Source organism: Ochotona curzoniae, unplaced genomic scaffold (genome assembly GCF_017591425.1).
Source record: "Ochotona curzoniae isolate NIBS_2020 unplaced genomic scaffold, NIBS_Ocur_1.0 patch356, whole genome shotgun sequence".
Taxonomy (NCBI): Eukaryota; Metazoa; Chordata; class Mammalia; order Lagomorpha; family Ochotonidae; genus Ochotona; species Ochotona curzoniae.
Window position 1 is genome coordinate 566,057 of NW_024466924.1, and position 27,103 is coordinate 593,159.

The 27,103-nt window shown below is 42.0% G+C and overlaps 1 protein-coding gene across 8 annotated transcripts in view; it reads right to left on the minus strand.

The window, feature by feature from the left end:
* The window catches only part of LOC121167271 (zinc finger protein 148), a 166,455-nt gene that overhangs the window by 90,762 nt on the left and 48,590 nt on the right, over positions 1-27,103 (minus strand). For 5 of the 8 annotated variants that reach the window (XM_040996697.1, XM_040996701.1, XM_040996702.1 and 2 more), the window contains exons 3-4: positions 16,204-16,331; positions 702-1,050 (exon numbers count right to left, since the gene is read on the minus strand). In XM_040996697.1, coding sequence (XP_040852631.1) covers positions 702-1,034 — 333 coding nt within the window. In that variant the 5' untranslated portion in view covers positions 1,035-1,050; positions 16,204-16,331. Of the gene's footprint in view, positions 1-701; positions 1,051-3,148; positions 3,176-16,203; positions 16,332-22,198; positions 22,310-27,103 lie in introns of those variants that run through there. The other 3 variants (XM_040996698.1, XM_040996699.1, XM_040996700.1) reach the window with 3 other exon arrangements.

The window sequence follows — 27,103 nt, forward strand, 5'->3', positions numbered from 1 at the left end:
GATAATGATGATAAAGAAGCAGGAGCATTATGTAGGTTTAAAAAACAAACAAACAAACAAACAAGGATATGGCCAAATGGAGTATATGAAAGTTCAGAAGCAAAGGAAAAGTGCAGAATACTAAAACAGTGAACTTAAAAAAACATGGGTTCAATATCACAGAAACAAGAGATGAGAATTAGTATGGCTGCAGATTTATTGCTCACTGGGCAAAAATAAAAGTAAAAGCGAGAAAGATCTAAAACCTATCAAAGAATACAGACAGAGATCAAGCAACTGGAACAAACAAGGACCAGGCAGAGTTAGGGTGTATTAGCAAAGGATGGATGGGGCAAGGGTTGAAAAAACTGAAGAGTTTGAAAGAAAAAACCCTCAAGTGTGTGATTTTTTTCTAGGACGTTTAAGATTCAACTTCCCCACCCCTTACAACTTTGAGGTTTAACAATTAAGCACTTTCAAGTATATCCATAATCCTGATAGAGAAACACTAGCCCAGAAAAATTTCCAAAATAACATAAATACTTAACTTTGCCTTTAAATATGGTTTCTGTCAATACTTTAGCACAGCTATTCAAGAACAAGAACAATATTTAGCTTATAAATTGTCTGAAATTTCTTTTGATGACTTGCAGCATTACTTAACACAAAACTAACTGCATGCCTAACCAGAATGGTCAATATTTTATAGAGCAATTACTTACGGGGACGTTCAGTGCATACTGCAGTCCTTGAGGAAGTCTTTCGTGTGTTTCCAACTGTTCTTCATCATTTTTCACTGTCTCCTCGTGGACCATGAGTTCATCGTGAGATATCATATCCTGTTGTCTCATTTCACTCTCTTGTAACACTTCATCTGCTGCAAGGATCTCCTGGTGAGGCATACTTCGATCCTGAAGAACTGATTCCTGTAGTTCTCCAGACACAGCAGACTGGCCAGACACTCCACCCATTACAACCATTGCCCTGGAAGACTGCATTTCGTCTATGCCGCCACATTTAAGAAACAATCCTTCCAGTTTGTCGTCAATGTTCATGCTTAAGTATAACTGCCTAGAAGACCAAGTTTGGTAACAAAGCAAAACAAATTAGCTTCGTATGTCACTCTATATCTTCTCTTCAATTTCAACTTTCGAAAGACACAGCACAGCTCTCAACAGAAAACTTTACTTCACCTAATTTAGAACTTTCAAATTAACAGGATGTTTCCAAAAGCTGCTAGAGTAAAAATATAAACTGTCATTTTGATAGTAAGACATACAATCCCAATCTATTTAATTACTGAAAAAATGAACTTCAGATGAAACAGAGGAAAGTATTTTTAAGATATGTATTCCTTAATACAGTAAATGGTCATAAACTGCAAAATAAAATCAGATGAACTCAATAAGAAACTGACAAGGAATGTAACTGAGCATATTATTAATGAAAACTTAGGGAAAAAAATCATAAAATCCTATGTTAAAAAGTCATACTAGTAACCAAAGAAAGAAACATTAGAACAAGAGTACCATATTTTATGCACCAAACTGTTAATGAGTGTTTTAAAATTATATTCAATGCTAAGATGGCTTAAAAATATAAGCTGTCAGCTACTGATGGGAGTATAATTTAAAGCTGTTCCAAAGGCAATTTGATGGTACACATAAAAAGGCATAAAAGTCCATACGCTCTTTGAACTAGTAATTCTATATTGAAGGACCCTTATCCTGATGAAATTAGGAATGGTCAGGGCCAGAGCTGTGGCATAGTTAGTGAAGCTGCCACCTGAAGTGCCAGGATCCCAAGTGGGCACTGATTGTCTCACTTAATATTCCTGAAAAGGCAGCAGAAGATGGCCCAAGTGCTTGGGTTCCTACAGCTATGTAAGAACCTGGAAAAAGCTCCTGGCTCCTATTTTTGGACCAGCCTAGTTCCAGCCACTTTGTCCATTAGAACTAGCAAATGAAAGATTCTCTCCATGTCTCTTCCTCTGTGTGTGTCTCTCTCTGTAACACTGTCTTTCAAATAAATAAATAAATCTCTTTTTTTAAAAAAAAGGAAATGTATACAAAGTTATATTTCAGATATATATATCTTATATATACCTTATATATTATATATTATATTATATATCAGAAAATGGCTACACCAGGTGAGTGGTGGGGATCCACCCACATGAGCCATCACCATTGCCTCCAATGACCTGCATTAGCAGAAAGCTGGAGTTGGGAGCCAGAGAGCTGGCGTCACACATTTGGATATGGGATCCCCAACACATTACATAGTCAACAAAGAAAACAGGCTAAAATATGCTCAACTGTATTTTTAAAGCTTCATCATACAGGTGGGCATTGTGCCAATAAAGATCTCTGCTTCCCATAACACAATATTTGGGATCTAGTCTCACCTCTGCTTCCAATTCATCTCTCTGTTAATGCGTCTGGAAGACAACATACATCAAGTCTAAATACCTGAGTGCCTAGGAGACCCATACGGAGCTCCAGTCTCCCGGCCCAACACTGGCTGCTAAAAGCAGCTGAGGAATAAACCAGAGGATGCAAGATGGCTTTCTAACTTACAAATAAATAAATAAAATTTTTAAATGTATTATAACGTTTTTTACACAACTCCATAAAATTTATTGGAAAGCATCAAATTTTATTGTATGTAAATTATATCCCACAATTTTTCTTAATGAATTCAGTAGAGTAACTGCCTTTTCAGTGGTAAGAAATGCTTGTGATAACAAGCAGACAAGGAGAGCTCCCGAGCATTTTGATATTTTATATATTTTTTAATATATATATCAATCTATTTATTTGTATGAAAGGTGGGACTGGCAAGAGAAACACTTGGGTTCACTTCCCAAATGACCACAACGGGCCAGGACTAAGCCAGGCTGAACCCAGGAGTTCCATCCAGCTTTCCTGGATGCGTGACATGGGCCCAAGCACTTGAGACTCTCCAAGCAGGGAGATGGTTCAAAATGAAGCAATCAGGCTTGAACCAGCACTTAGATATGGAATGTTGGTGTTGCAGGCAGCGGCTTGAGCCCTGTGCCACAATGCCAGCTCCAGAGTTTTATCTGGAAATGTTGTGGAGCTACTATCATTTTGTAAAATATTAAGACACACATTTATGATGACATATGTACTTTGTTCTCACTTACCACACGTCAATAAAAAATAAAAGCTTGCTGAAATTCAAAGAAAAGATCATAGTCATAAAAATATTCTTCAAAATTATAGGCAGATTCATGAATATACCACAATATATAAAGGAAAACACGTCCACACTTATGTGCATGTGAAGGCACCTGAGTTTGTGCAAACGCTGACAATACCACACTGTGTACTGAAACTATGTTGAGCTCTAATTTTAAAACATTCTATAATAAATTCTTACTACATTTTACAAATGTTTAAAATCTGTGTAAATAAGTGTTATTTTACTTCTAATATATTTTTAATCACACACAACTAAATTATTACAATAGGGTTGTGGGTAAGAAATTTAAAACTAGGAGGCTGGGACCCAGGGCAGTAGCCTAGCAGCTAAAGTCCTCATCTTGCATGCGCCAGGATCCCATATGGGCACCAGTTCTAAACCCGGAAGCCCCCACTTCCCATCCAGCTTCCTGCTTGTGGCTTGGGAAAGCAGTCAAGGACGGCCCAAGACCTTGGGACCCTGCACCTGTGTGGGAGACCTGGAAGAGGCTCCAGGCTCTGCATTGGTTCAGCTCTGGCTGTTGTGGCTGCTTGGGGAGTGAACCGACAGACGGAAGATCTTCCTCTCTGTTTCTCCTCCTCTTGTATATCTGGCTTTCCAATTAAAATAAAGAAATCATTAAAAAACAAAAAACAAAAAACTAGGAGGCTGCAGATGTGACATAGTAGCTAATGCTGTCACCTGCAGCCCTAATCCTATACGGGCGTCAGCTGGAGTCCCGGCTGCTCTACTTCATCCAGCTCTCAGCTAATGTGGCTGGGAAAGCAGCAGGGAATATTCCAAGCACTTAGACCTTTATACACACTTTACTCAAATTAACAACTCAGTATAAAGACTAGAATCAACAAAAGTTTAATTCATACTTCTCAATGTTTTCTTCCCCAGTACCACATATTGCAAGTCTAGAACACAGGCTGGACAAAGGCAAGCATCTGTCTTAATTTTTCAGAATCTTTACATAGAATACTTAAATTCTAAAAGCCAAACACTTCGCCAAAAACTATAATCTTCAAATACTCCATTTATAAGTGAAATGTCTTATAAACTTCAAATTTTATTACATTGTCCTTTTCTTTAAAAGTCCTTACAAATCAATTACACTCTTGGCTAAACTGTTGAGTGTTTTCATAAAGAACCTGTAAAATCCCTAACTTAATACGAACATTTATAGGTTGGTTCAAATAGTTTGAGGAAAACATGAATTTTCAAGATCAGTTTATTCTGGTGAAAAACAATGTGAAAACCACATACAATTCTGTTTATAACAGTCACTCTGCATATTATTTCTGAAATACTTATATACACAAGGCCATCCTTTACCACATTTTCCCACTGAGGCTCCTATTACCAAATTCACTGTTATTTTTAAAATGTGGATGCTCCTTAAAAAGACAAGAGATGTAAAAGACGTTACTAAACTAAGACAGATTCTCATTTTGCTCCTATTCTGAATACAGTAGCCAAAGTTGAGGCTGAATTGCGGACCCAGCTGAGGGTCTGTATCTCCCTGCCTCCACTGTGTTTTCAGCATGCATCTATTGCATCAACTTAAAACATTTTAGCATTGTCCAACATACGGACACTGTTTGAAACCATACTGCTGCAGCACTGTGCCAATGTACTGAGTACAGTAAAACAAGCAGAGAATATTTTTATTCGTTGTATGAAGAAACCAAAAGTTCTCAGTGACAGAGGATGCATAAAAAGCCACAATGAGGGATTTGGGACAGGAAGATATCATACTTCATTACAGAGGCAATAAACTGAAAAGAAAGTAGAAATATAGAAAGTGGAAAACCAATTGGCCTCTTCAAAAATTTTCCTGTAAAAAGACCACATGCATAGAAAAAAAAAAGAAGAATCTCTTTTATTTTACATGTGGTTCCCTAATTCCAGTCGCTTCAAATGAAGTCATATATTTAGAGTAATAGGCTAGCTTGCAGAGGATTTCTAAGAGTTTCCCTGACACCAGAAAATACTGAAGTATCAACACACATTCCAGTGTTACTGAACATTACTCAGTTTTAATGTGAGCCTTGGAAACAGCTAAAACCTCATTCTCATACCTAGAGATAAACAATCCTATAGTACAACCAAAAATGAGCAGAAAGCTCCTATGCATTCATTCATAGGAGACTTTAATGTGGAGGTCCTAGCATTGTGGCATCATAGGATAAGGCGCTAACTTCAATGGCAATTCAGGGGTTAGCCATACTACAAAGGAGAGAGGAGAAAATAACGATTCCTTCAAGTCATATCACTCACATGAAAGATTGTTACAGAAGGGGAACAAAAGGTAACAACTTTGAATTCCCAGAAATCTGTCCAACTGGGGGAAAAGTACACAGTGGAACAGTAAGTTACCCTGAGCTCTTTGTGGGTATTCTTTACCTGTATTTGAAAGGATCATCAGCAACTGACATCCAAGAGAACAAAATGACATGGCTAGTAAGGACCAAAACAGAAGGGACACCAATGTTCATGAGCTAATGTGGATAAACATGGGATGACAATCCTTCCTCTGTGGTTCGGGCCACTCAGAGCAGAGAGGACAACCCAGGTTCAGGCAGGAGACAGAAACGAAGAACTGCACACCCAGCTCAGGCCAGTGTCTCCTAAACATGCCCCTAAAAGACACCATTACTGTGAGTGCCTCTCCCCCTCCCAAGATGGACTGCCCACTCATCATCACCCCTATGTTCCCAGAAGTGGGACAGTCTGGTCCCAGGGTCCTTAGGGCATCACACTTCCTACAGCATTAAATCCCCTCACTCTTTCTCTTTCTCTCTCGATCTCTCTCTCTCTCTCACACACACACACACATACACACACACTCTCACTCAACCCTCTCTCTCTCTGCAGCATTAAATCTCACTCTCTCTCTCCATCCTTTATTACTGACAAATGTTTGCCACAGCTATAGAAACAGGATCCTAAAGACAGCAATTAAAGTAACTTTTCTTTTTTTTCAAGATTTATTTATTTTTATTAGAAAGCCAGATTTGCAGAGAGAAGGAAAGACAGAGAGAAAGATCATCCATCTGTGGGTTCACTCCCAAAGTGGCCATAATGGCCACAGCTGAGCCAATCCGAAGCTGGGAGCTAGGAGCTTCTTCCAGGGCTCTCAAGCAGGTGCAGGATCCCAAGGCTTTAGGCCATCTTCTAGACTGCTTTCCAAGGCCACAAGCAGGGAGGTGGATGGGAAATGGAGCAGCCAGCAAACAAACTGGCACTGAAAAGGGATCCTATCCTGGCACTTTGAAGTGGAAGGATTAGCCAGTTCAGCCATCACACAAAGTAATAATTTTTTTTATTATCATCATCATTTTATAATACAATTTCATACGTTCTGGGATTTCCCACCCCTTCCACAAATCTCCTCCCCCAAACTAAGTTTCCCTATATTATTACAATATATAGTTCTTCATACACAGTCATAAGTCCATTATTGCGGGCATGTTCAATGGCAGAGTCCAGCATCCTGTTGTCAAGACACATCCAACAGTTTTACTGGGAGTCCATCCTCGATCCAGAAGTAGAGATGCACACTGCACCATATCCTCACATCTGGACATGTCAGTCTCCACTACACAGTCACTACAATCCCCCCAAATGAAAAGCCACAACAAAATCAACAGGAAGAAAAACAGAAATGTACAATGCCATGAAGTTAAACAACATGTCACTGGATATGACAGTCTCCATTACACAGTTACTACATATCCCCTTAAATGAAAAGTCACAAAACAAAAACAACAGGACAAAAAATTTACAATGCCATGAAATTAAACAACATGCTACTGAGTGACAACAAGACAATCAAGAACCTTCTTGGAGAAAATGATGCTACTGTATGATCTATGAGTCACTGAAGAATTTAATGAGAAAAAAGTATTTTGAAGAAATGAAACTAAAAACAAACATCAAAATCCATGAGATATATCCACTGATCTTTGTTGGTGAGATGTGTCTCCTGTAGGCAACAAACAGATGGGTTTTGTTTTTTCAATTCAATCTAATATAGAGATGGATTTTGCTTTTGAATCCAGTTTACTGTCTATGACCTTTGATGAGTTTAAGCCATTTACATTCAGGGTTAATATAAATAGATGGTAATTTAGTTCTGTCATTTTAGCAATGGGTTGTTAACTGATTTAGTTTTCTACTGTTCTTTAATTGGGATGTTCTTTGCATTTGCCTTTGGTTTTGGTTAGTGCTACTCCTTTTCTCTGTAAAGAGAACATTTTTAAGTATCATTCGTAGGGTAATATAGAAGAGGCATATTCTTTTAAATTTACTTTATTGTGGAAGACTTTTATTTCATTTTCAAAGACAAAGGAAGACTTTGCTGGGTACCTTATTCAGGGCTGATAATTTTTTCCATTTAGAACCTGAAATTTTATTCTTCTCTGCCTGCAGAGGCTCCTGTGAGAGGTCAGATGTGAATCTGATTGCTACTCCTCTATCAACTGATTTTTTTCACGTGCACCTTTAAGGATCCTTTCCTTGTGTTCAATTGAAGAGAGCTTCATTAGCATGTATTGGTGTGAAGATTGCTTTTGGCCAACCCTGTTGGGAGTTCTGTGCCCCTCCTGGATGTTTTTTCCCAATTCTTTCTCCATATTAGGGAAGTTTTCCTTTATTACTTCATTGAATATACCTTTAAACCCAGCTTCTCTTTCTGCACTTTCTGGAACTCACATAACTCTTATAGTTGGCCTTTTAATAGTGTCTTTTTTTTTTTTAAGATTTATTTATTTTTATTGGAAAGGCAGGAGGAGAGGCAGAGAGGAAGATCTTCTGTCCGATGATTTACTTCCCAAGCGGCCGCAAGGGCTGGAGCTGAGCCAATCCGAAGCCAGGAGCCTCATCCAGTTCTCCCACACGGGTGCAGGTTCCCAAAGCTTTGGGCCGTCCTTGACTGCTTTCCCAGGCCACAGGCAGGGAGCTGGATGTGAAGCAGGGCTGCTGGGATTAGAATTGGTGCCCATATGGAATCCTGGCATGTGCAAGGAGAGGACCTTAACCACTACACCATCGTGCTGGGCCCAATAGTGTCTTAATTCTTCAATTTTTTTTTTAGCTTGACTTAGCTTTACTTCAGCTTTTTTATTGTTTCCCCATGGTGACATGAAATACCTTCCAATTCTGAATTTTTTTCTTCTGCCTTCTTCATTCTATTATTGAGACTTTCCACTGAATTTTTAATTTGCTCTATTGCGTCCTTCATTTCCAATAATTCAGCTTGATTTTGTTTCAGTGTTGCTATTTCCTGTGTAATATATTGCTTAAATTCCTTGAACTCCTGTATGTGCTTCTACTTGTTGATAAGAAGCTTTACAAAAGTTTTCTGAATTCTATATCCCTTATTTTCTCTATGTCTTCCTCAGTTAACTCTTGAGGTTGGCATAGGGTTTTGCTCCTTTGCAGGGGAGTTTTCAGTAATAATCATTGTGCCACTGTCTCTTCCTTTTCTCTTGGTCATAATACTTCTGGGTAGCAGATTCTTCTCTTTAGAGCAGATTTCTAAGCTGTCACCCACAGGTCTACAATTTGTTTTTACTTTATGTGTTGGTACACGGCTCTTTGTTTGCAGTCACTTATGCCACTCCCCCTAGTGAGTTTTACATCTGGGCTCTTATGGTAGACTTCTACCATGGTCTCTGAAGTCCCAGCTCCTGGCTTACCACACTACCTCCTATGATCCCATGCTGTGGCTGTACCATTGCCTGTACAAGCTTTCTCCCACTTCCGGATGGAACAGTTCCCAGGTTTAGGGAAAAACTGGGTGTCCCATATAGCTAGGTTGTTGGCAATGCTGTTCTTGCTGGAATTTGCTGGCCATTAGACGTGAGTCATAAGATGCCAAAGTTAGTATTATTTTCCCTGTGGGACAAGTGCAATGCACTGAACTCACTGAGTTTGCTCCCAGCTCAGCACATGTGCAGCTCACTGCTGTCCTGCAGTCTCAAAGCCTTTGCTATCCCATATGTTCCTGATGTGTTATTCATGAAGTTCTTGATCTACTAGCCATTAGGTCTGGGAGATATCCAGACCTATTTTGGATGGAACCTGTAGGATGCTTCAGTGTTTCAATGTACTTAGCTAGAAATGAGTTTGCTCCCAGGTTAGTGCATGCACAGTCCTGTCCCATAGCCTTTGCCTCCCTACACAAGATGGCACCCAAATCAGCTCTACTGGGTGGGGAATTGAGCTGCGAAATCTACCTGTCCCCACACCGCCTGTTTGAGATCTGCTGCTCTGACTCTCCTCTTGGCCAAATCAAACAAACAAGCAGGACAGGCAGTTCTTTGTCTGGGTTCACCTGAGCTCCCAGTAAAATTCCCTTCCCATCTGGTTGCTAGTGGTGTTCTGGCCTCTGATGGAGGTTAGGTCACCGCTCACTGAATATCCCTGGAGTATCTGGTCATTATAACACCACATCATTCTCTCCACTGCTTTCCTATGTCCATCTCTCCAGGTGTCCCTCTGCTGTCAAGTCTGTACTCTCCTATTCCTGGAATGTGCCCTCTCTGCTTCACCCCGGCTAATTTTTCTCCGTCTGTTTAAACATGTCCTTACTCTCTTCTGCCATCTTGATTCTCCCCAGATAACTCTTACATACAAGCATTTTGGCTGGGTGGCAAAAGTGTACTTCATACGTTATCAGCCATCACTTTCTCCTCTTTTTAGAATACATAGTTGACTTATCTTGTCACCTGCCAAAACATACAAGATCCAAGACTGGGAATTGCCTGGCAGAAGAACTTTTGGGGACTTTCCTGTTACACTGTGGTTTCCTCTGAAGAGTGTGAGAGCCAGGCTACGGGCACAGTGGCCTGGACAAGACTGCAGTACCCATTAGTATGCATATAGTCTAGGTTTCAGGGTAGGCCAGACTAGGCTAAGATTTAGGACCCACTGGCACTCAAGTGAGTCAGAATCGGTGTGGGACAGGTCAGGCTAGGCCATGGTACCCACCAGTTCACATTAGAGACAGATTGGGAGGTGGCCAGGCAAGGCTAAGCTGTAGGATCCACTGGTGAGAGCCAGAATGGGTACAAGCCATTGGAGCTAGGCCACAGTACCCACCAATGAGTGCCAGGACTGGAAGCTCACCATATCAGACCACATGGTAGCACCTGCCCACACACATGAGATCCAAGGGCTGGGAGTGGGGTCTGGCAGAACATGGGGAACTCTGCTGCATGGCTACAGATCTCGCTGATGAGCAAGAGAGTTGGGTATGAGAGTAGATCAGGCCAGGCTGGTCTGGGCTTCAGTACACAACAGCATATGTTACATCAACCAGGACTAGGGACAGGCCAGGCTGGGCCAGCCCACAACACACACTGACACAACTGAGAGTCATGAAAGGGCACTGGCCAGGCCAGATTGGACTGCAATACTCACCAATTCATATAGGGGTTGGGGATGGTCCAGGCTGGGCTAAGTTGCTGCACCCATAAGAGAGAGCTGGCACTGGGGGCAAGCTAGGCTGAGTCAGGCTGTAGAACTTCCTGGTGAATGCCAAGACTTGGGGCAGATCATCTCAGACTGGTCAGCAGCACACACTGGCATGCACAGTACCCAGGGCTGGGAGATGACCTGCTAGGGGAATGTCAGGGACTCCTTTGTTGGCCACAGCTTCCACAGATGAGCAAGAGAGCTGGGACTGGGGGTGGCCAGACTGGAATAGGCTGACACACGCATGGGGACACATGTAAGCCAGAATGGGTGCTAACCAACCAGGCTAGACTGCAGCACCCACTAGCAAGCACAAGAACTGGGGTTGCGAGTGGGGTTGGTAGGGAAACTGTAGGCATTACAGTTTCATCTTCTGCTGGTGAGCAAGAGCCAGGGTTGCTGACAAACCAGGCTAGAAATGGCAGCAGCATCTATTAGCATGCAAGTGGGCTGGGTCTGGGAGTGGGTTGGGCTGCACTAAGCTACAGCATCCATGAGTGTGCATAAGAGCAAGATGGAATGTAAACACGCGGTGCTAAGCTGCATCACATGCCAGCACATAAAAACATGGCAGCTGGAGCAGGCCTGCTGGGGGTTATTGGTGTTGCCCCAACAAGGCTGTATCACCCATTAGTGCTGATGAAGACAGGACCTATAGTGGGCTAGGCCAGCCACAGCACCCATCAATTTCAGGCAACTGCATCCACCAGTATTTGCATTGGCTGGTGCAGGTGACAGACTGAACCTGACCCTGCACTGGCTGGCACACACAAAGTCTGAGGTCACCCCAGGTGAGGTTTCTTGGGAGAAACCCCACTAGATGGCTTGACTCAAACTCTGGCCACAGGGATAACCATAAGATATGTGGTCCAACCATCATGTGCATGTGTTGGATTGGGCAACCTCAATTGCTAATGCCTGTGTGCTGAATAGCATGTCCAGATGCACACAGGAGACACAACAGCCAGATCATCTGGGTCAGCATTAGAGGATGGAAAGCTCCTTTGTCAAGATTTATAATATATTCCTGGGCCTGTGGACTGTACACTGAGACGGACTTGGTCAGCTAACACATCTTGCAAAGATTTTCTCAACTATGTTGCAGCAAAGCCTACAATGTCTCAGAACTATCAGCACTACTCAATAATACTCTCCCAACACTCTTTCCCACCCTGAGGTCTCTAAGATGTCCTCAAACAAATGCCTACCCACTACTCCCCAGTGCTGATGTAGTGTGACAGCAGGCGTGCCCCTTCCTCTGCTCCTCTAGGAGATAGAGGGTAAAAAAATCGAAACTTCTATGTCAACTACCTCTTCCTTACTTTGAACCTCACCGCCCTAACTGGAGACCCACACGGACGTGCATCCCATTTAGCTATGTAAACAATGTTAAAAATAAGACAAAACAAAATAAATAGAACAAAAAAATTAAACATATTGCTGGATGCTTTCCACAAGAGTACTTTAAAACTGTCAGAGAAAATGGAATCAGAAATGTTTATTTTGGTGCAGAAGTTTTTTTTTTTTAACTCAAGCATAATCCTTTCATAAGATACATTTTTCCGTGAATTTCATAAAGATAGCCTGCACATGTTACTTTACTTAAAATGTACAATAACACTCAAGCCTCTAAGTATATATTCAAGATCAAATAAGCAGAAACTAAACTGGGATTTCAAACAAGGCTCTCCTGGCTCAAGTACACACTTGTTTATAAAAGATACATTTTATTTCTATTGGAAAGTCAGATATACAGAGAGGAGGAGAAACAGAGAGGAAGCTCTTCTGTCCCATGATTCACTCCCCAAGTGACAGCAACAGCCGGAGCTGTGTTAAGTCAAAACCAGGAGCCAGGATCCTCTTCCAGGTCTCCCATTCGGGTACAGGATCCCAAGACTTTGGGCCATCCTCCACTGCTTTCCCAGGACACAAGCAGGGATGTGGATGGGAAGCGGGACTGCCAGGATAAGAATCAGTGCCCATAATGGATACCAGTGCATGCAAGGCAAGGAGTTTAGCTGCTGGGCCACAGCACTGGGCCCCATATATATTTTTTTAATCTAAATCATATAATGTCACTTCTCAATTTATACAGGTCCTAGACACATCAAGTCATTGAATTTGTACTCTTCTCACTGCCTAAGCAGGGGTCACAGGGTGAGCCAACTCAGGAACCTAATTCTCACCACCTTTTCTATGAAAATAGTAACTTCAAATTAAAACATCCTCACAAATTCAATAATACTCCATCCTCCCTGTACCAGAACCCAATCAACATAAAAATAAACTTCATTTTAAGTAAAAGTACTGAAAGTAAGTTGTTCTAAAGACAAGTACAACAGAGATGCTACAGCTCAAAATGACTCCTTATCCAAAGTATTTTCAGCAAACATCTTGATAGAGGACGTCAATTAGACTATATTGGCGACTAATATTTTAACCTGTATTTGAGTCAGTAAAAATTACATCTTAAAGATATCAACAATAGGGGGCCTGACACAGTAGCCTAGCGGCTACTATGTATCTGCCAGGATACCATGTGGGTCCGTTTGTGTCTTAGTTGGTCCACTTCCCATCCAACTCCTGCTTGTAGCCTGGGAAAGCAGTCAAAAATGGCCCAAAGCCTTGGGACCCTGCACCCACGTGGGAGACCTGGAAGAAGCTCCTGGCTCCTAGCTTTGGATCGGCTCAGCTCTGGCCGTTGTGACCACTTGGGGAATGAACCAGCAAATGGAAGATCTTTCTTTCTGTCTCTCCTTCTCTCTGTATATCTTCCTTTCCAATTAAAAAAAAAAAACTAGTAAGATTTAAAATCTTTCTAAAAATGTATTAACACCAGAAATATAAACATGGGGGGGGGGGCTGAAACTGTGGCTTTGCCGGTTGAGCTGTCACTTTACAATGTCAGATTTCCAAATTTGGGGAAATCCTTTTGAGTCTAGGCTGGTCTACTTCCATGTCAGCTGTCTCCTAATACTTCTGGAAAAGCAACAAAAGGGGGCCCAAGTGCTCGCACACTTGCCACCCACTTAGGGAGCACAGGATGGAGTCCTGGCTCCTAACTTCAACCTCGCTCAGATAGATAACTGTTTTAGTCATTTGGCAAATGAAACAATGGATAAAAAAATCTGCTCTCTTTCCTTCCTTCTTTCTCTTTACTGCTGCCTTTCAAATATGTAGATCTTAAAAACAAAACAAAACAGAGGCCAGTGCATTGGCACAGTAAACCAATTCACTGCCCTGTGGCACTGGCATGCCATATGGGTACAAGCTCATGTTCCGGCTACTCTACTTCCCATCTGGTTCTCTACTTATGGCCTAGAAAAGCAACAGAGAATGGCCCAAGTACATTAGGACCCTGCACCAATGTAGGAGAGCTGGAAGACACTCCCAACTCCCAGATTTGGATCAGCTCAACTCTGGCCACTGCTGACTTCCTGGGAAGTAAACCAGTAGATGGATGACCTTCTCTCTCTATCCCTTTTGTGTAAAGCCCACCATTCAAATAAAAAAAAATCTTAAAAATAAAAAAAAGGGGGGAGGAATACTCAAACATCAGGTGGAGGTTGGCACAGCAGTAGGTATCACATGGGTCACCAACGTCCTCTCTCAAGAGTACCTGCTTACTCCCCCCTTTCTAATCCACTTTTATGGCAACACTCACCTTTAGGAGGCAGCCGGTGATGACTGTCAACCATGAGGGAGACCAGAATGATTCTAGGTTCCTGGCTCTGCCCTGACCCTGCCCTGGCTATGGAAGGGACTGGGGAATGAACCAGCAGTTAGAAGTTCTCTGTCCATATCTCTCTCTCTCTCAAAATCATTTGATGAGATTAAAGGAAGCCATGATCTACACCAAAACCTTCAAGAGTTTGCCATCTGTCATTATCAAGAAGTTTCTTATTCTCTCATTCTTCAAAAGTAGTTTTGATCTAATCAAAAATTGTTCATCTCTTATTCAAAAACAAAGAAAAATATTTCTTGCCTAAGCATAGGCTACATTCAGACACCTCTTCAGATAAACCTGTGTATAACTATCATTTTGTATCCATAAAGCCTATGTTGACTTTTGAAGTACTACTATTTCAAAACATTCAAAGCACTATTTATAATAATGGAAACTGGACAAAATGGTCTTTCTGATTAATGACAGCAAAAATAAAACAGGGATCTAATTTCAACAGCTACTAGCATCATGATTCATCAGAAATCATAAAATCAATCATTTCATAAAACAATTTGCGAAACTACAATCATTTTAACTGTGTTAAAGTAAGTTGTAAATATTTAAGCTACAATTAGCAAGACCACTTCAGATAAATCAGGATCTAGGCATATTCAGCACTCCCAAAGGCTTCCAAAACCAAAAAAAAAAAAAACAGGAACAATATTGGTAGTTAGAAACATTCTTTTCCCAAAAAGAAAAAAATCACATTTATGTCAACTCACACTGTTAAGAAAGAGCTGTCATTTGTCTTTAAGAGGTGGAAGAGTCCAAGCAGGGGGCAGGTATTTAGCACAGCACGTTAAGCTGCCACTTGAGACTACCACATTCCATCCCAGTTTGAACTTGGTCAGAGTCCCAGCTCTGCTCTCCACTAGAACTTCCTCCTAATGAGCACCCCAGCAGCAGGTGCTGGCTCAAGGACTTGAGTGCTTTTCACTCACACAGGAGACCCAAACCGAGTTCCTTGCTCCTGGCTTCAACTTGACTAAACCTAGCTCCTGTAGGCCTTTGGGGAATGAACCAGGGGATGCATGCGTGGTATCTCTCTCTCCTTTCATTCCTCTGGCTTTCAAATAAATAAAATTAGAAATTTTTATAAAAAGATCCAAGCAAAACAGAATCTTTCACTGTTAGATCTATTCGTTGCATCTTACTTCAAACATTAACAGTTAAAATTTGACTCCATTAAGGAAACTGAATCTTACCTAGGATTCTATAATGAATAGAGCTTATTATGAACAAATGTTAAACACCTAATGGTTATTTCTAATAGGTATGATAGTAACTGGACATTCTGGAATAGAAAAAGTGTGCAGTATTTAAAGCAACATCACTTTGTTTTAGTGAAAAGTATGCTGCCAGAAACACTAATACGACAAACAACTGTTTCACTTGAATGTTTTTTCCTTCTTACCAAAATAATAAAAATTGAGACACACAGCTACCCAGGCAAGAATCCTTTTCCAGCGCCCCATGTGGGAGACCTGGATGAAGATTCTGGCTCCCAGTTTCTTGCTTTGTCTTCACTCAGTCCTGGCTGTTGTACCCACTAGAGCAGTGAACCAACACATGGAAGGTACCTCCTCTGCCTCTCCCTCTCCCTGTAATTGTGACTTTCAAATAAATAAATATTTTTACATAAATAAATAAAATTATTTTGTCAAGAAAACCTTCAAAGTTTCTTCTAAATGCAAAAATACAAAGAATTATACAAATGTAGCATCAAGTTTTAGCAGCCAATAGAACAGCTCTATATTTGAAAGAAATTATTCAAGATTACGAATAAGCAGTGTTAAAATTACCTGAGTCTATGGTAAAAATGAAGACTTCAAGGAAGGGAATGCTGTAGAGTTGAAACAGAAATCATGGTTGAGTTTCTACCTCTCATACACGTTCAGAAACTCTCAAAACTACTTTAATCATCCAAGTCCTACAATAAAACACACACAACACACAGATCATCACGTTATTTATAGAGGAGAAAAACGCTAAACAACCACCACATGTGCAAGCAATACTGAAATGATGGCTCTCTGTAAATGAGCCACTCCTGAAAGACCAATACAACAACTTGACTGAAACAAGGAAAACAGCTAGACTTATAAAGGATAACAGCCTAAACGTAGAGTCAGAGACATCAGATATTGAGAAATATTTAGATGTTTATAGACCTAAAACCTTTGAAGAAAAAGATTAAAGACTAAAGCCACTATTCCTATCTACTTTGTAGTATTTATCAAAGAAGAAGCAAGCACAACAGCAGTCTTACAAACTGAACTACTAGCACATAGAACGGTGTGTATTTACAACAGAAAGATGTAACTGTAAAACCATATTAAATACTACAATATACAACTTAGCAGCAAGGTTATCTTTTGACACAAAGATGGAAGTAATCCTAGAGAACAGTATACCATACCAAAAATGAAATTAGTACAAAGAGCTAGGTAGCAAAGTAAATATTTTACAAAATTCCCCTACCCCAGAAGTACTTCAAAATATTAGCTCCTTTCTCACAGGAACAGTTTGCACATGCTCCCTCCTAGGAAGCTTCAAGATGAGACGCTCCATGAAAGGCCCTACAATTTTCTATCAGTATACAGAGCTTGTAAGATAGAAAGCTTTCTTCCTACTTGCAGCAAATCCAGTAGCAGTTCCACCCTGGCACTTTAGAATGTAGATTAATTCATTTAAAACACACATTTCAACATGGTTCCCAATGATTAGTTTCTGATAGAACCATCACTTCTATACAATCTTTCACTCAAGGGAAAAACCCCAATTAATACAAGCTGTCCCTGCATGTCCCTCATACGTTGGTTTAAGCAAACCAAAATTTCAAAATCTGTATTATAGATGTTGTTTGTGAGAGAGACAGACAGACAGACAGAGAGAGAGAGAGAATGATTCCATCCCATGGTTCAACTCCCAACTGGCCAGGAGTGGGTCAGGCCAAAGATCAAAGCCATGAATTCAGTCCCAGTGTTCCGTCTGCATGGCAGAAACCCCATTACCTGAGCCATCACTGCCACCTCCCAGAGTCTGAATTAGGAAGCTGGAATCAAGAACCAGAGCCACTCACCAAACTCCAGCACTCTTAACGATGACATAGTCCTGACCACTGACCTAGCATCACTTACACAACAGATATTGTAGAATAAATAAACCCATGGCTCAAGAACTTTAAATTAAGAAAACAATTAACAAATAAGAAGCACTGGGGTCCATGCAGTAGGTGTGAAGAGAACAGCTCCCTGCTTGGCAGGGCCCGGGGGAGCTTACAACTGTTTGGCAGGGCCCAGCGGATTTCTCTCTGACCACCTTGACGCGGTCTCACCCCCTTTTTGCATGAACACTCAACCACCCCACTAAGAATTCTGAAATCTATTAAGGCATTGTTTGACACTGTGGGATGGCTTTTGCCACCAACGTGAACTTGAGAGTTAATGTTGTTGATAATGTCTTGATGAGTGGGCCTTTGACAATTTACACACAGGAGTACAATTAAACCCATGCCATTTCTGGACACCTTATTGTGTACCTACCCATTGCCCTGAAATCAGGCCCAGACATATAGCATGCCTTCTGGGAAATGGCTTAATAAGAATTTTACAAAGTAATGGAAGTGATGGGAGTGAGAGACGAAACTGCTATGGCAATAAATATAGTTATTGTTATCTCAAAGGCTAGCCTGTCTTTGCAATTTTTTGGAGCATAGAAAATGTAACTGTTTTAGCCACTTTTATAATTTTTAGCTAGAGAAATTAAGGATGCTTTTATTAAAGAAAAATGCTTTTGATTATTGTTTTATTGTTTATGGGGTTGTAGAGTCTATAGTTGTAGGGGGATTTAATACTTGGAACTTGTTTTAGATTTTGCATTTTTCCCCCTGTAACCTATTTTCCTATTAAATAATGGGTAAATTGTAGAAATAGAAATGTGGTAGGAATGTACTACTGATTAGGAGGTAGTCGTATGTGCCTTGGCCTTGGAGGCCCGGCTTTTGCTCCATGGCTACTGTTGAAGAATGAATAATGGCTTGCTTTGAAGAATATGAATACAGTATTTTGCAGAATTATCTTTAGGGGCACCTGCTTAGCCCTGAAGTGCAGACAGAATGACCAAATGTCTGTACATGCCCCCTTAGTCTTGAAGTAAAAATAGAACAATTAGTTGCTTGTGTAGAAGCTTGTGAGGTGTCTGAGTAAATAAAAAGGACAGCTTTTTCTTGAGCTGTTGTGAGAACGCACCAAGTGTCTGTGTCTGTGTCTTTCTTTATCGCTGACTCCACGCACCCTTCCCGAGCTCCGAACTCGGCTGGAGCTGGACTCCAGCAAAGAAGTGTTCAATAAAAACACAAAGTGATATGCAAATGGAAATCCTAAAGAGTACAGTGACTGAAATTAAAAATGTATCACAATGACTCAACAGCCAACATAAGAAGAAACAACCTGTAGCTTTAAAAACATACCAATGGAAGTTATATAATCAGAAAAATCCAGAGAAAAAAACCTTTGGAAAAACAAACAAACAAACGAAAAGGAGCCTGAAACAGAATACAGGACAATATCCAGCTTGCCAGCACCTCTGGAACACCAAGACAAAAGAAAATAAAGAGGTAAAACAAAACTTAATACTAGCCTAAAATTTCTCAAACTTGATTCATTTAGAAACGTAAATCCATAGAACCAAGATGCACAGTGGTCTTCAAAGTAGGATATATACAAAAACAAAACAAAACCAAAAAACCTACACTTAGATACATCACAGTCAAACTGTTGACAGCAAATATGAGAAAAATCTTGAAAGCAAAGAATGAAAAATGACTCACAGCACATGCAGGGAACCATGAGAAAGCTCAATAATGGCCAACTTCAATCAGAAACAACAGAGACTAGAGAGTGGAAACACAGAGACTGGAAGGAAAAATGTCATCAGCAACAAGGCAGCAAAACCATTCTACGAGAAGGGATAACATTTTTCCAGATAAAGATTGAGTACATTTTTCGCTATTACAAAACAATAAAGGAATCCCATGAAGCTGAAAGACAAAAGAAATGCATAGTGCTTTGGCTTAGCATGTGAAGCCTCTGTCTACGGCACTGGTATCCCAGCTCAAATCCTGCCTACTCCACTTCTGATGCGACTCCCTGCTAATGGCCTGGGAAAGCAGTGGAAGATGACCCAAGCACTTGGTTCAAGAGCTTGTGCCTATGTGGGAGACCTGGAAAAAGCTCCTGGCCCCTGACCAGTCCAACATCACCCATTGTAGACATTTTGGGAGTGAATCAGCAGATGGAAAATAGCTCTCTCTCCTTAGCTCTGACTTTCCAATAAAAATAAATTAAGTCTTAGAATAACATGAAAAGAAGAAAACGTGAATTAACCTAAAATAGTCTACGAAAATAATTTTGTGATTCCTTCTGTAAGAATGCAAAAAGTGATGATTCTAACACTATTTCTGGTTTTACAATCGGTATAACTGTGATACTCCAGAGGACAGGAAAAAAAAGAACTATTTTAAAACAAAGTTTCTGTATTTTAGTGATATTAAGCGGACTTAAAATGTATAATCAATTCAACAGGAAACAATAAAAATGTTTAATAATGGGCACAATAAACAGAGCACACTAACGAAGTATTTAACGCAAAAAGCAGTAAGGATCATCAGAAAAAACAAAAATATATGAGATGCACATAAACAAATGGCAGAATGACAAAAACAAACTTAACCATATCCACAATTAAAGGTGAATGAGCTAAACAACTAATTGGAAAAGCAGAAACTGTTCAAATTGAGCTTTTAAAAAAAAGGCAAAAACACAGAAGGGCCAGCCATATGCTGTCAACAACAAAAACCTCTAGGGCCCGGCGGCGTGGCCTAGCAGCTAAAGTCCTCGCCTTGAATGCGCCAGGAACCCATACAGGTGCTGGTTCGTATCCCGGCAGCTCCACTTCCCATCCAGCTCCCTGTATGAGGCCTGGGAAAGCAGTCGAAGATGGCCCAATGCTTTGGGATCCTGCTCCCGTGTGGGAGACCTGGAAGAAGTTCCTGGCTCTTGGCTTTAGATCGGTCATCGGCCGTTGTGCTCACTTGGGGAGTGAATCATCAGACGGAAGATCTTCTCTCTGTCTCTCCTCTCTGTATATCTGACTTTCAAATTAAAGAAAAAAAAAACCTCTATATAAAAAAGTAAAACAAACTGGCACGAAAGGGTGGAGGGTGGGAGAGGAAGAGGACAATGATGTGCCATAGAAGGTGAATCTGCCACCTGCAGCATCAGCATTCTTACACAGGCGCTGGTCCGAGTCCTGGGGGCTCCACTTCCAATTCAGCTATCTGCTAATGCACCTAGGAAACCAACGGGTGATGATAACCTAAGTGCCTCGGCACATGCAGCCATACGGGAGACCCAGAAGAAATTCCTGCCTCCTGCCTCCCGCCTGGCCATTGCAACCACTTGGGAATAAACTAACAGGTGAAAGGACTTACTATTTCTCTCTCCATTACTCTTTCATTCAAATATATCTTAAAAAAAAACACACACACAAAATAAAATGCATATTCTTTTTTGTTATTTATTATCATTTTTATTTGAAAGCTGGAAAAGACAAACTGAAAGAGATAGTCCATCCACGGATTCAGTCCTCAAAAGTTCAGGGTTGTGCCAGGCTGAAGCCTGAAGCTTGGAACTCAATCTATCTCAAACACAGGTGGCAGGATCTCTCCAGGTGCACGTTACACTTGATATTAGCCAAAAGGCCGTGAAGTGATCTGGGTGCACATTAGCAGGAAGCTGAATGGAAGTTGAGTAGCTGTAGTTCAAACCATCTGTTACGGGATGGGGTACTCTCACACAGCGGCACCATCAGTACTGCATGAAAAACCAAAACCTGCCCATTTTCAAGCATATGTAAAACATTATTTAAGACAACCTACACATGAAAATTTAAAATAACTTTCAATATATTAAAGGGTAACAGGTAGTGGGCCTATGATTAAGACCCCAGTTTGGACATTTGGAACTAACTTCAGTATCTGGTATCATGACCCAGCTATCAGCTAATGAGCACCTTTGGGGGGAAGACATGACAGACAGTTCGAGTACCCTGACTCCCACGTGGGAGATTCAGAGTAAGTTCCCAGCTCCAGGCTTTAGACTGGCACTAGGTCAGACAAAACACAAGGGTCAAAGAAGAAATGAAAAGGGAAATAAGAAAACTGAAAATGAAAATAAATTTTCCCAAATATATGAGATGAAACTGGGATGCAGCTAAAAGAGTACTCAGAAAAAAATTAAATAGTTTTAAATTATTTTTTTAATTTTTTGTAAGATTATTAAAATTTGTTTTTATTGCAAATCAGATAAAGAAGAAGAGAAATAGATACAGAAAGATCTTCTGTCCACTGATCCACTCCCCAAGTGGCCTCAATGGCTGGTGCTGAGCTGATCCAAAGATAGGAGCCTGGAACTTCTTCCGGGTCTCTGACGTTGCTGCAAGGTCACAAGGACAGGGGCCATCCTTGGTCACTTTCCCAACCCCCAAAAAGGGAGCTGGATGGGAAGTATAACAGTCAGGATTAGAACTGGCACCCATTCGGGATCCTGGCACATGCAAGGTGAGGACTTTAGCCACTAGGCTACCACACTGGGCCCAAAATATTTTAAGTATTTTACTATCAAAAAATGTGAAATGATTCAAATGCTCTTTCTTATTCTTAAAGAGTTTCAAATTTTAAAGCAGATTGCTCCCAGGTATTTTACTATTTAGTTATAATTTCAAAACAAAATATACCTTTGCTCCCATTACAGATGTCAAAGTCTATTATTTGCAGTTTAAAAACAACTTCATGCTTTTTTTTCTTTGTATAAATCTTATTTTTGGTAATTTTCACATATTTGACCAGGGTGCAAAAAGTCAAGGGCTAGAGGAAAGTAGGTGTTTTCACATTCTCTTCCTTCCTGTATCTGAGGAAAAGAAAGAGACAATGGGGAGAAGCCACACCCAGCCTCCCAACCACCCCAGGGTCCATGATGTGGGGCATGCGCCACAGGTCCTGCTCAAGAGGCTTCAATATTTCAACAGTTCCGAATTACTGCCAATCTCACCACTCCAAAGCATGATGAAATCTCTTCAGAATTCACTGGCTGACATAATCTACCTTAGACTCTCCGTTTGCTTTTGGCTGGGGTCGTTGATTAATTTGTTCTGCCCTCCGTCCTCTGTTATGTCACCAGGTCACTGCCATATCCTCCATGTGCACCTGGATATGCTGTCCACTGCTCCGTCTGAGCCACTGAGGAGGCCCAGCTCTGACACATGCACTCCACAGTCAGACCATGGTGTTCTCTCCATGGTTGGGGTTCTAAGACCAATGATTCAGCTGGAATCCCCAAAGAAACTTCATCTGAGGTGATCCCAGACCTGATTCTTGGGTGTGCATGCCAATACAGGGTCTGGCACAGTCCATCGCCCAAATCAGCCTTCATGCACACAGTTAGTTTCGTCAGTTGTCTCCAGCCCTGTGTTCTATGCAAACTAATGGATGTTGCAGTCTAGCCTGATCCTGCCCACTGCACACTCGGCCCTCACGCAAATCATTGGGAATTGTAGCCTTGTCAGAGTGACCCAAAATAACCCTCACCAGGCCCACCCCTGCCCTGGTTCCCATGCTTGCCAGCATGTATAGCAGACTGGTTCAGTCTGGTTCACATAGGACTCTCATATAGGTCAATGGACACTAAAGCCTAGTTGAAGCCAACCAGCTTCCCCATCCAACCCTCATATGTGTCAGGAGGTGCCACTGTTTCTAGTCTTGTCTATCATCCCAGTCCTGATTCTCATGCTCATCAGTCAGAGTGGCAACTCAAGATGAAAGTGTCCACTGTTTCCTTAATGGGCTCACTCTCACTCCTGGATCTTGCACTCTCCAGGTGGTACTGCAGTTTGGCTTGACAGAGTTTGCCCAGCTCCCCTGCCCACACACACCATCTTCCAGCTGATGCTACAGCAAAGCCCAACAAACCATCACTCGCTCTGGCTAATGCATGTACCAGTAGGAACAGTCCAACTAGCCTGGCTTTTCCCCGATCCAGCTCACATGAGGCCAACAGGTGTTGCAGCCCTGCCTGGCCTGGTCTGCCCCCAATCCCAGCTCTCAAGTTCAGCACTGGGAATAGTGGCCCACAGTGCTCCTATTGGGTTCAAGCACTCTCCCATGGGTCTCACGCATGCTGGCTGGGTGTTGTGGCCCAGTCTGGCATGGCCTGCCTCACCTCAGCATTTGCCAGTGGGTGCTGTAGCCTGGTCCGGTTTGGCCCATCCCCAGTTCCAGCTCATGCTGGTGGGAAATACAGCCTAGCCAGCCCAGCTCGTACCCACTCAGTGAAAGCCCTAATGTGAACTGGCTAGTATTGTAGCCCTGCCTGGCATGACCCATACACCATTCTGGCTCTTGGATTTGCCAGCAGGTGATATGAACTGGCCCAGCCTGGCTCACCCCAGACCTGGACAAAAAGTAAGCCTGTGGGTACCATTCCCTGAACTGGTCTGGGATGCCCCCTGTCTTGGTTCCCGTGCTTACCTGCAGTGACTATGTCCTGACACAGGAATTTCCCAAGCTCCTTCATCAGAACCTCTCCCAATGCCAGAGCTCGTGCACAAGGTGGGTCTATGGGCCAGTCCTACTTAGTCCACTTTCTGTCCTAGCAGGAACACTGGCCTTTCCTGACTGGCCCTCACCCATTCCGGTTCTTACTGTTGGGTACTATAGCCCAGCCAAGCCTGGTCCACACCCAGACACAGTTCACATATGGCTCAGCAGGGGCAGACACCTAGCCCAGCCCATTCTACACACGTCCTGGATCTCACAAGCACTGTGGGTGCTGGAGTCTAGCCTAGTTTGGCACACCCCAGACCCAGTCCACACCCATGCCAAGAAAGACTACAGCCATGTCCAGACCAGATAACAGCCCCCACTCTGGCCACCATGCTTACCAGTGGGAACCATAACCCAGCTAGGGCAACCCTTAGCTCCCCAACCAGGCCTATTCTCAGTCACAGATCTTGTGTGTGCCAGTGGTTATTTTTATTCAGCCCGGCACAGTCCCTCAATCTATCTTGGCCCTTGCTTAGTCCAACTGGTCCCCAGTCCCAGCTCTCCTCTGTGGATGCAGCAACCTGTCCCTGCTCAGTCTGCTCTCATCCCTGGCTCATGCAAGCCAGTAGGTATGGCAGTCTAGCCCAGCATGACCTGCACTCCATACTGGTTTCTGCACTTGCCAGTGGGCTATGGTTTGCTCAGCCCTGCCCAGTCCACCCACTTCCAAAACCAACTCATACACTTGCCAACGGATGGAGCTACCTTGCCCAGTCTGCCCTACACCCAGGCCTAAACCACGTGCTCATTAGCAGATGCTACGACCCACTAGAGGAGTTTCCCAGGCTCTCCCATTCAGCACACTCCCAGACGCAGATGCTTAGCCCTTACACAGCTTGGCTTGCCCTTCCAATCTGACCTCTGTATAAGTTGGTGCGGCTGAGCCAGCCCCACACCCTGTTATGGGGTGCTCATGCAGGTGTTGCAGGCTGGACCTCCCCCCCACCTTGTTCCCAGCCCCAGCATCGTTGAGCATGCTCAGACCATGATGGTGGTGGTGGCTGGAATCATGGTCCTGAGCATTCACAGAGGAATCAGATATCCGTCCCCAACATGGTCGCTGTGGACGAAGCAAATTCTTAGACCTCAGGCTTGGACAAGACATGAACCCTCCCCCCCAACCAGCAGCAGTAGATGGAGAGTTAGAATCCCCAGCAGGCAGACTGGCATGGCATGGGTTCTCCAAGCCACAGCCATGTGGCTGGGAGAGTATGTTTATTTTCTAGGGAGCTCTTTTACTGAGGTCTCCCAAATTTGGGCTGGTACTATGGCTTAACAGGCTAATCCTACATATTCAAATTCTAGCATCCCATATGGGGCCTGGTTCATTTCCCAGCAGCTCCACTTCCCATCCAGCTCCCTGCTTGTGGCCTGGGAAAGGAGTCGAGGATGGCCCAAAGCCTTGTGACCCTGCAGCAACGACAGAGACCAGAAGAAGTTCCTGGCTCCTGGCTCCGGATCGGCATAGCATCAGCTGTTGCGCTCACTTGGGGAGTGAATCATCAGATGGAAGATCTTCCTCTCTGTCTCTCCTCCTCTCTGTATATCTGACTTCGTAATAAAAATAAATAAATCTTAAAAAAAATAATAAAAAAAATAAAAACTAAGGCTTTTGTAGGTTAAGATATATATTAAAATATATACAAATTGTCCAGGCACTGTGGCATAGCAGGTACACCCAGAGATGGAAGATCTCTCTCTTTCTGTCTCGCTCCCTCTCTCTGTAACTTCGTTTTTTAAATAAATAAATCTAAATCTTAAAAAAAAAGTAAAAACATATCCAAGAATATTCAATGTTATCATTTGTAACACCAAAACCAAAAAAAAAAAAAAAACTACAAACCTAAACGTTCATAAATAAACCACCAGCTAAATAATCATGGTACATCCAAATACTGAATATTAAACAGAATGAGAAGGAATGAAACACAGACTTAAAGTTTTAAAATGAGCATGTTGTTAAATACCACATACATTTATGTAAAGAATATGCTAATTAAGGTGCACATAATAAATTCTTGTGTGTATACACAGACTGCCTGGAAGGCTGACCCAAGGCTGATCTCCAATAACAAAAGAGGAGAGCTATTTCTTTTTCTTGTAGTAGCACTGTCTACTGCTTAAACGTATATACAAAGACTGCAAACACAAAGACTAAAAACAATGAACATGACAACTACCAGAAGATGTGGCAAAAACAGTCATTAAAACATCATTACAACTGCAATTATTTTTCTATCTTCAAGGAATTCTCAAAACAATTTTTTTAATTCCCTCCTAAATTTTCATGATCACCAAAACTTGACCTGAAATTATGCCACTAACAAGTATGTAAATATCTTGAAAAATACTGAATATTCCATTTTCTTTCATGTTGTTTGGAAAACAGAAACACAGATTTAATAAACATACCAACACAAACCAACAAACAGAAGACAATGACCTGTGCTGCTAACAGGATAAGAGAATGCATAAAATGTTCTTGTTGGGGTGGGTGCTGTGGCATAGTTGGTAAGTCACCACATGCAGCATCAGCATCCCAAACGGGCACCAGGTTAAGTTCTGGCTCTCCACTTCTGATCCAGCTCCCTGTTAATATAATATGCCTGGGAAAGCACTGAAGGACAGCCCAAGTGCTTGGGTTCCTAAACCCACATGGATGACTCATTAGAAGCTCTGCTCCAGCTCCAGCCATTGTGGCCATTTGGAGAGTGAAACAGCAGACAGAATATCTGTTTTTCCCCTCTTTAACTCTTCCTTCGAAATTAATAAATAAATGTCAAAAGTGGGAGGATGTCCGTATCTACACGTGGTGATAGCATGCTATTTGTATGTGCTATTCATGTTACATGGGAATAACAGGAAAATGCAGGTATGGGCATTGTGGTATAGCAGCTTAAGCTGTCTCTTGGGTTACCACTATCCCTTATCGAGATACCAGCCATTTCAAGTTCCAGCACCACCTCAGCTTCTCATCATGCTTCCTGCGGACGCATCCTTCCCTGTTAATACTAATGTTTGGGCCCCTATAACCCACATGG